Source organism: Notothenia coriiceps, unplaced genomic scaffold (assembly GCF_000735185.1).
Source record: "Notothenia coriiceps isolate Sejong01 unplaced genomic scaffold, NC01 NC01_scaffold00009970, whole genome shotgun sequence".
Classification (NCBI taxonomy): Eukaryota; Metazoa; Chordata; class Actinopteri; order Perciformes; family Nototheniidae; genus Notothenia; species Notothenia coriiceps.
In genome coordinates, this window is record NW_011342671.1 from 545,190 (window position 1) to 555,800 (window position 10,611).

A 10,611-nucleotide genomic window follows, 5' to 3' on the forward strand; every position below is an offset into this window, starting at 1 on the left:
CGTGCACATGTAGCGCACGTGGCCGCGCGGCACACAAAACAAAATGTTTTTTACCGCTTCGGATTAATTCTAAACAACTGACACCCCATTTTTTCAACCCGTTGTTGTAGAGTCTGCTACTAGTCATACCCTTCATGGCGACTATTTCGCGTTCCACTTGGACTTGCTTTTCGTTTCCTCCTTTACACATTCTCGGAACCCTCCATTTTAGTATTCATCTTCTAAGACGGAGACAACACGTAAGTGAAGGCCCATGTTCAACGGAAGGGGTTTTTATTCTTCAGGGCGTGAGAATAATCGACGTTGGGTTTTAGTGTGTCACGTTTTTGTTTTGAAATGGGTAGTCCTTTTATAACCGTATTGTTTATATTAGTGGATAGCATATGTTTTCCATTGGTGTAAAATTTATATGCAATTGTATAATGGTTTCCCAGTAGAATATCCGTACATTATTAAGTATAGATTAAGAATTGGACACCTTACCAAAAGTAAATAAAGTATCTTTGCGACATAAGTCCCAGACCGGTAAGTTCTTGACAGTACCCGACTGTGCCGGTTACCCTGAGATACCACCGCGACCAGTCGGTGTAATCAAGTTCTTTTGCGTGTAAACTTTCCCTGACTCTTGTCCGGGCCGGGCGGGTGCCTACTGGTCTTTGATCACTGCGAACCGAGGTTAAGTTAAACACGTTCCCTAGACACATTCTTGTATTGTCGACCGATGAGCCGCAAAAAAATATGGTTCGTTAACTCCCACCTGTTCAAAAATGATTGGTCGAATTTCGAAAGTTTTATTCACACAATTAATGAATAACAGTTTCGTAAACTTCGTAAGAAAACGACATGTAAAAGTAAATAATGGGCAACTACATATCGACATACTCATAGAAGTAATAAATTTATATTCCACTGATTTCTTACCGTGCGTCTGAAAAGTCAAACCGTTGGTTTTTCGCTACGGACCAACGTCGACCGTTCGCGGTCGAAAATTTTTCAATCGCCAACTCTGGGGACGCAATGTGGCGCGCGATTTCATCAGGACGGGGACACCCCGTGTCGACATTGGTTGCGTTTCTACGTCCTTTTTGTTCGGGTAAATATTTTAACTCCCCCCTGTGTGCCTTGGCAGTCTCACACCAATGCACGTGCAACTTAAGTATCAGGTTCCGACTGGTCACAACAAATAATTAATATTTATCTATTTTGGGGTGCACATTTAGCTGTTTGCTGTCCTTACTTCTTTATGTTAAAAACTGGTTGCCACTGATGGCAACCAAAGGCCAAGAAGTGGTTGAAATGTTTTCTGAATGGTTGCCAATGGCAACCTGGCAACCATTACTGTCGAGCCCTGTAACGGTATACGTATTCGTACCGAAAATATTCGGTATGGGCCCTTCGGCTGTACCGAAGTGTACCGAACGAATATAACGTTAAACGTAAAACATTGAGAACGTGAAAAACTTTTTGGAAGTAATCTCAGGTGCTGCGTCGCAGCGTTCAGTGTAATTTGGACAAGAGGCATACTATGAGAGCTGGTCACAGGGATGCGTTCAAATTTAGTCAGTAATTTAAGGAACTGTCGAAATTGCGAACGCAGATAAAGTTGAGCTCGAAAATCCTCCATCATCATTGAAGTCTCCGGTTTGGGAACATTTTGTTTCGCAGTTACGTACAAGGATGACAGACAAAGACAGGTGGACCAAACCAAAGCTGTTTGTCGGTATTGTTCAACTTAAATTGATTACGCGGCTGGCAATACATCAAACTTGCACACTCATTTGAAAAGGCATCACCGAACGTGAATATCACTCAATATCACATAAAAACACTTTTTTTTCCAATATCACGATAAATATCGTGCCGTGGACTTTTTATCGCGATATTATCGTACCGTGAGTTTTTGGTGTCGTTACATCCCTAATTGTTAGTGCCAGCAGATCTGCTCTTTCGGCAAGCAATGTGGATAAGTAAATTTTTCTTAATAAAAAACATGAAAATACAATGACAAGCAACAGCGTTTCCGCCAGGGGGGCGTCTTGCTGTCATTTGACGCCCTTATTCAGCTCGGAACGCCCTGAACTCGAGCCTAGAGCGTCCAAAAAAATAAACAATTCGAGAGAAGGTCGAGAGTTGTTATCGCTTGAAATGACGAAAAGGAAAAGGACTTGGAAATCCCTCTGTGGGAGGGGCAAACGATTCTAGTGGGATTATTTTCGCCGCCAGCAAAGCGTGTTCCTGTGACGGAAAGTGTACTGCCGGCTAGGGCTGCTCTATTATGGCAAAAATCATAATCTCGATTATTTGGGTCAATGATTGATATCACGATTATTAAAAACGATTATCCATTTACTTTGAAAACATCAATTTATTGGAGAAGAAAATGTGAACAGTATGTTTTTAACAGTTGATTACCCTGAACTTTAAGTAGAATTCAACTGAAAAACCAAAACAAATAGTCACGTGACACGGGGTGGACGCCCTCTCAGCCCTGGTCTGGCGGAAACACTGACAAGCAAGCAAGTCCTAATGTCAAACTAGTACAGTACAGTTCAAGTACAGATTATTTCAGTTCATCTAAATGCTGCACCTTAATGTTTATTTTATTATATTTTGTATTTATTTTAGTGAATATTCACACTTTAATAATAATTAAAAACCCAAAACAAATATTTTATGTTTTGTGAGTACTAGTACAGTAAAGTTCAAATACAGATTATTTCAGTTCATCGAAACGCTGCACCTTAATGTTTATTTTATTTTATGTTGTATTTATTTGAGTGAATAATTTACTCACAGTTTAATAATAATTAAAAACCCCAAAAAAATATTTTATGTTTTGTGATCATTTTTTTCTCCTGTACCGAAAACGTACCGAACCGATCCGTGACCTAAAACCGAGGTACGTACAGTACCGAACCGAAATGTTTGTGAACCGTTACACCCCTAGCAGAAACATACTCTCTGAAACTCCTTTGATGTGGAAAATGTAATTGGCATTACTGGACGCCTACCTAAATCAATGTGGGACTTTGGGATTACTGTATATGGGTCTGACTTTATCACAATAATGTTGATGGAGTTGGCTCCTGCCAATAGTCTTAAGGCAAACCGGAAGCACAGTCATACCCAGCTATCATTACATGGTTTTAAGAAATTATAAAAAAGGTTTGGTGTGCTACAAATTTGATGGAATAAATTGTCAACTGCACTTTCAAGTAAACAGGTTCCATCTCAAGAGTGGCATCGAAGCATCAGTCATCCCTGTGTGGGAGAGTGACGGAGGACAAAATGCTAATTCAGGACAGACACTGACACAGACCAGCTTACTTAGCTCTGTTATTCAGTGGTGGTAAAGCAATTGACTTAACTTGTTTACCTCAAAGCTCCTGTGTTGTTTTCTTTTTCGACTATTGTCTGCAGTTCTATTGACAGAAAACCTCAAATGATTGTCTAATTGTCTGTGATATGTTTTTTTTTATTAATCTTTTTAGCCATTGCCTGGTGATGAAATAAAAATAAAATCTGATGCAAAAGAAAGTTGCAAGGCCAGTACTAATAACAATATAGTCATTTATCCAGACTTTGAAATCCATTATAGTCTGTTATGTATTACTGCTGGTAGTGACAGTGTCATATTGCGACAACAATACTGTCCAACATGTAGCCTAGTGGCCTAATCTCCAACGCTATTTTCAGATTACAGGATGATGTAATACAGCGAGTAAAAAGCAAAGGCATGCTGTTTGTTTGTGTCTGTGTGTGCTTAGGAAGGAGAAAGGATGTGTGCACTTAAGGCTTTGCATGCATGTGAGTAAATTATTGTGTGAGTTCTGTGAATGTGTGAAATCCTACAGCTCATCCAGATGTCAGGAGATTTTGAGTGCCTGCTGAGCCAAAGCTGCTTTGATTCTTCTTCATTTTATTATCCACTTAAAGTGGTTGTGTTTAAATGTTACTATAATAGAAAAACATGAACACTTCCCTTCCCTCAGACAATGCTATTAATGTCATGTTGCTACCCTGGCCAGTAATGTGACTGTGATAATCCGTCACCATTCTCCGCCAATCAGAAAACACATGATGCAACATTGAGGTGCCGTTTACACGAGAACAAAACGGGCTGGATCTGCATAGTTTCTCTTGCGTATAGCCCTTTCATTTACACGAGGCCGTAACAAAACGATAGAAACGGACCCCACAAACGATAACGGGTCCCAAGGTGGATAGATTTGCAAACGAAACGCTCTGGGGGGTCAAACGAGTCCGTGTAATCGCCTCTATACGATAATTTCCTGAAAAAAATAACGATAGCCCCACCTCTCCCCGCCTCTGCTGCTCACTGCTGTAGCTAGTGCTACTGCTACTGACCATGCTACAGATGTTAGTGCAAAATCTACAGCTCCTCTACCACAACCATCAGCAACAAGTGGACATGGAGAATTACATGAACTACTACATGTTGCTAAATCCACCGAGGGGCATAAACAGAAGGGTAGCCATGGCAACATTGCTCCGTGTTCTTCTTCGCTGCTACAGACACGTCAAATGAAACGAATACGTGTGAACGGAAGACTTTTTTGAAAACGCATACTGTGCATAAACGCAAACGTTCCCGTGTGAGCGGCACCTTACTGTTGACTGAGCATATGGGGATCTTTGCAGGAGGCTACTATTATTCAAATTATAGGTCAGGTTTAATGTTGGCATTACGTTGGTAGAGCTGCCTCAGCTGCATCTTTTGACATAACACACACACACTTACTGTGACACAGCATGCTAGTCAGTCGTTGCTTATTCCTTCAAAGAGCTCAAAGTGTGTTAGATGTTTACTGCCAGCTTTCTCTGATGTGTGTCATAAAGGTTAGAGTATCATCTCCCCTGCTTGGCTTTTGATGCATTGCCATAAACGTTGTGCCCTTACAGTAAAAGAAACCGCAGAAGGAAATCATTTTGGCCCCAATGGGGAGAGAGTAGCTAGTTAATTTCACCATGAGATGAATGATTTCCCCCCTGAGACCATCCTCCCAAGTTCCTGTTCTGTTTGATGCATCTTCTTTTTACCTACGGCTTCATGAAGCTTTAAACGAGGAATTTGAGAAGATCTGCTTTATTTTTCTGGGCCTGATGAAACAGTCGCCAGGCTGATTAATCGTGATCTCTATTCTTGCCTTCATTCATAAAATGAATAAACATAATCTATGTCGAAAAGAAGAGTGAAGATAAGAACAATCTCATCATAAAACTTGTTGTGTTTAAAGAGGCTTCTGTTGTGCTTTTTCAAGTTGTTAAGATTACAATTGACATAGCTTCTGAGAATCTGACTGATACAATGGCCTATTTTTGGGTAGAAAATAACCTTGAAACTGTCTTTCATCTCTGCTTATTCACAGTGTACTTCTATTACACTCCCCCCCCCTCCAGCACACTAAAGAAACTGCAAGCTTGACTGAATCTCAGTTCTGCTCTACAATCCACCGCAGCATATTGTATCCTTGTGCAGATACACAGGAAAGGCCTCCAGATGCCTGATAACTATTTGAATGACACTTATGTATTTGACACAGTCATTAGTATTGACTAGCACATGAAGCGCCATCGATTGAGTCATTTGTAATGTAACTGTTTTGATTGCGCCTAATCAATATTAGGTTTGTTTGATTAGTGATGATGTCGTCTGAATTTGACTTAAACACCAGTGAGACCAGTGATAGAAAGTATTATTCATATACTCTACTGAATTGATTCTACGAACATACATAACCGCAGCCCGCAACCGCTGAGGGTGCAGATGGACCTTTACGGGTTGTTTTATAGAGGAAATGATGTAGCAAGTAATGAAAATGCTTGTGTTGGAAGAGGCCCTTTCCGTCTGTGTGCTGGCACTGCATCCGTCAGCCCTGATCCTGGCTGGCTGGAGGCAGAGCCAGAGCCACAGGCTGGTGTTTCCACTGCAGTGAGGAGCTGGCAGTGTGTGAATAAGAGACAAGCTGACCTCTGTACCTGCCTCCCTTTCATCATGTGTTGCCAATGGGACTGGGACTACATTGGTCTTTATGGACTAGCTCAACTTCCTGGACAGTGGGGTACAAAGCTCAGGCTTTCCCAGAATAAGTGGTGGCTGACAGTGGAAAAATGTATGTTTGTTCATCTGGATTTAAGTAACCGAAGTCTTGTCTTCACCCTGAAATTGAATGGTGACATAAATGGTCCTTTGCCGTTTATCAAATAGTATTTTTGCTTCTAATGCACTGTAGCTTTGGTTAAATCGATTTTTTTGGTCATATTTTTTTATTTCTGAAGAGGTTGATATTCCCAATGCCTTATCTTTTTCAGCTGTCATTTTGCCTTTGAATGAACAGCTCAGTGGCTAATCATGAAGTGACTGCGTCTTTGCTTTGAAGCTTTATTCTCATGACTAGACCCGCGAAGCATATCAAATACACAACTTTCCATGTGGCTTTCATGAGCTTGCATGGTCCATTTGAAGGTAGAACCAGTGTGTTCCCTAAAATGTTAACAAGATTTAATGTTGTGTTTATTCCTGATCGAGGTTATTTCTTGAATTGAATCTGTGTTGACAGAAAGCACATATACTTTTTTGCTTTACCATTGTGGACCTCCAGCAAGAAAAGCAAGTTTCTGCACCCTTGCCCTGGGCAGCTATTGCAAACCACTGCTGCTTGGCTGGTAACTTATCATTTAGCAATTCTTTGCTGCAATCGATGTCTTTCATCCTCTGTTTTTAAGTCTTGCATTTAATAACTCTGACCTTTTTTAAAAGGCTGCTTCTGCTGCTAAATACAGTCACAGATATTCACAAAGGGCCCATCAAGACATTCCAGGAAGGACAGCTGAACTACAGCTGCCAGACAACATGAAATATCTCGCCCCCCTTAGGGTGAAAACTCACAACACATAAAGTTGAGCTGCTTTATTCATAGTAGTAAAACAAATGCCAAAAGTCAACTCTCACTTAGTTTCTAGGAAGCTATGGAAAACCAGTGGGCCTGCACAGTGCATCAAACTATCTGGCTTCTAAACAGTGTTCTATTGCCAAATAATTAGCTTGAATGACTCAGATTGTGTTCTTTTTCATAGTATTTAGGGATGAACTGGCTATATCCTGTGCCTGTCTGGAGCGATCTGTGCCACAGACGGGTCTACACACTTATTCTCAGATTGTTTCCTGTTTTCCTTTGGAGGGTCCAGTGCTCTTCATATGTCCGGCAGCCTAATTCATTCCTTTGTTAATGCTAAATTCTTTCTTAAAAATACTTATTTTTTATTATCCTTATTAGGGATGCTCCGATCACTGATCCAGTAATGAGTGACCTGACAGTGAAGAATACATATATTTATAACTAGTTTAGCTTGTTCCAGAGGTAGATGAAATCGGCGGATCGATCGGAGCATCCCTAATCCTTATATATTTCTTAGTTTTACCTACTTTGTAACTTGTTTTTTAGATTGTTTGTTTTCGCACCACCAAATACCAAAACATATTCCTTGTACAGTATGTGTAAACTTACCTGGCAATAAACTTGATTCTGATTCTATAGTCCTGTGTATTGGCTTATGAGCATGATCTTCTTTAATTAACTTATTTGTTTCTCTCTCTTTTGTGGACAGAATGAAGATGCCTGAGGCTGGGAGGTAGAGCCCCCCACCAGAGAGAGCTTGTTCCAGGGCTGGGGCTGGACCCAGAGACCCCTGCCTGGGGGTTGCAGGGCCCTACAGCCCCGTGTGAGTCTGGACTATGGGGGATGGAGGAGTCGGTGCAACTGGAGGAGATGGGGTGAACAAGTCCCATGTCCTGTTCGACAAGTTTGTCCAGGGGACCACGTTCAAGGGCACGCTCAAGGCCTTCCAGGACCTCTGTGACCATCTGGAAGTCAGGCCTGGCGAGTACAGGATCTTCTATCACAAGCTCAAGTCCAAACTCAACTACTGGAAGGCCAAGGCACTCTGGGCAAAGTTAGATAAGCGGGCTTTTCAAAAGGAGTATAAGAAAGGCCGTGCCTGTGCCAACTCAAAGGTAAGCCCAGATCATCACAAACTGCATGCCTAGTTTGAAGGTGACTTTGCTTCTTGGTGGTGTCATTTCAGTGAGAGCTAAATGTGGTGCTTGTTGTTAAATAATCATGTAATGTGATGCTCATGGTTGCTATTAAAGTTTTAAAAGTTTTAAAGTGTATCTGACCGCCAATCAGCAGCTGTATTTGTTGTTGTTAAAAAGTTGAATTGAAAGACTAGTGCGTCTTTCAACTGTGCTCTAAAAATAAAGCTAATTTAATCAACCAACTAATAACATATCCTTTTAAGATGAATACAGTTTGTAACTTAGCTTAGCTTATGCCATTCTATCTAAATGTAGCTAGGCTTATGTTATCTTTGCTCATGTTAGCTTACAGTATGTTATGTTATCTTAAGTTGTCTGGTTTTATCCTTCATAAGTCAAGCTAATTAAATTAGATATTTTGTCATATTTTAGCTTGACTTATCTTTAATTAATCAAGCTTTGCCCTAGCTTTCGGACATTGACAGTTTTGATAGGTGGGCCCATGACCATTTTCCAATCCACGCAAAATTGAGTTGCAATGGATTTTCTTTCTTAAATTTAAATGAGGTGCATGTAAAGCATCAACATAGACCAATCAAGCGTGCTTATTTTGTTAATAGCATGTTAATAACTACAGCTTGATTTCACTCTCATACATTTGTATTCTCTTTGCGTGTTGCAAAACAGGTAATGCTTTTTTGGGTTTCCAGCCTGTTGTGAAAGATGGACAGTGGATCTGCTGTTCCATGTCAATGGTTGAAATCTTTCTCAGGGCTTGTCTATAACATGTGCTTCTCTCTGTATGCAGTGTGTAATCATTGGTGCGGGGCCATGTGGCCTACGTACAGCCATCGAGCTGGCCTTCCTGGGGGCCAAAGTGGTGCTGCTAGAGAAGAGGGACGCCTTCTCTCGGAACAATGTGCTGCATCTCTGGCCCTTCACCATCCAGGACCTCAGGGGCCTCGGGGCCAAGAAGTTCTATGGAAAGTTCTGTGCTGGTGCTATCGATCATATCAGTGAGTTTTGTCGTGCTATTGTTTTCTAACACTACCTATATGATGTATATGATTTATTTGCTTGGATAAAGAGTTTGATGTGCTTAAGTGATGCATATTTGGGTTTTGTAGGTCAATCTTTTCTCTCCTTCTTTGTACTGTAATAAAGGTATTCGTCAGCTTCAGTTGATTCTGCTCAAAGTGGCTCTCCTGCTGGGCATTGAGATCCATGTCAACGTGGAATTCAAGAGTCTCATTGAGCCCCCAGAAGATCAAGAAACTGAAAGTAAGTGAGTCATAAGCTGAATGACAAGAAGAAGAAAAATGAATGGAAACAGAACATGTGTTCCATCAGGGAGCTATCTGTCAGAGACTTTAAGCTGGCTCTGTTGATGGATTTCTGCCTGATTACACATCTTGTGTGTTTTCTCAGGGATAGGCTGGAGGGCCGAGGTCCACCCCAGGACACACCCTGTCAACGAACTCGAGTTTGATGTCATCATTGGAGCAGATGGAAGGAGAAACACGCTACCAGGCAAGTCTGCATGTACTGACTGGAAGAAATACATCGCGGGTTTTTGCCTCGACTAAACCAGGCAAAACACAAACAGCCCTGTTTGTGTTTTCTAAGCTGACTTGGTTGTCAGTCAGAACGATTATGATCTCACTTGTGTACAGCTGTGGTCGGCTGCATGACCTCACTCCGATCCTCACGTATGAATGAACATTTGTGCACATTTGTGTATGCGTGTGTTTGTTTGTGTCTGGCTGCTACGTCCAAAGAGAATTCCTGACAGCTCTCCCTGCAGAGAATAATAGGAATTGTTGAATTGGCTGTCTGTTTCCTCTATGAGTGTTGGGGCCTCATGCCACACTGGCAGCAGGAACCCCTGTGGAGCAGAGTACCGTGACCTCTCCCCGTACTACTGAGAGCTGCATCAATGAAGGGAAGCAGCAGGCTCCCTCTGGGATAGCCATGAACTGCAATCACATGGCTTGAAAAACATGAATGTCATGATACAGAACATCTGGATGCATTTACAGTGTGCATTTACAGGGTTTAATATGTCGTAAAAGCAAACATAATCACAGTGGTGGTCCCGGTATTAAACGGGCCCCGGGGCTGAATTATTAAAGACCGTGGTACCGTTAAGCTCCGACGTTATCGGTCTTTTTGTCGGTACTGGAGACAATGAAAAAATATATGTCGTATGTATCATTGCTACACAAACATTATATTGCAGTTTTAGTGTTGCCAACTCCGTTTCTAATATGCAAAAAGTGTGCAAAATGCGTCTGAGTATTTGTAGTACTTTCGATCTTTTCAATCCAGTCGAGAGATCTCTCTCTCTCTCCCCCACCTGCTTACACACACACACACACACACACACACACACACACACACACACACACACACACACACACACACACACACACACACACACACACACACACACACACACACACAATTTCAAACAGACAAACACACACTCAAACACAGACACCCACACTCTCTCTCTCTCACTCCCTCACTCCCTCACTCACTCACTCACTCAC

The 10,611-nt window shown here is 41.6% G+C and overlaps 1 protein-coding gene across 1 annotated transcript in view; it reads left to right on the forward strand.

Annotated features, from left to right (window-relative positions):
• LOC104945709 (protein-methionine sulfoxide oxidase mical3a-like) overlaps nucleotides 1-10,054 on the forward strand; it is a 26,279-nt gene extending 16,225 nt beyond the window's left edge. The window contains exons 2-6 of the mRNA XM_010771417.1: nucleotides 7,630-8,035; nucleotides 8,868-9,075; nucleotides 9,224-9,340; nucleotides 9,488-9,589; nucleotides 9,909-10,054. Coding sequence (XP_010769719.1) covers nucleotides 7,757-8,035; nucleotides 8,868-9,075; nucleotides 9,224-9,340; nucleotides 9,488-9,589; nucleotides 9,909-10,054 — 852 coding nt within the window. The 5' untranslated portion in view covers nucleotides 7,630-7,756. The remainder of the gene's footprint in view (nucleotides 1-7,629; nucleotides 8,036-8,867; nucleotides 9,076-9,223; nucleotides 9,341-9,487; nucleotides 9,590-9,908) is intronic.
• Nucleotides 10,055-10,611: the final 557 nt, after the last annotated feature.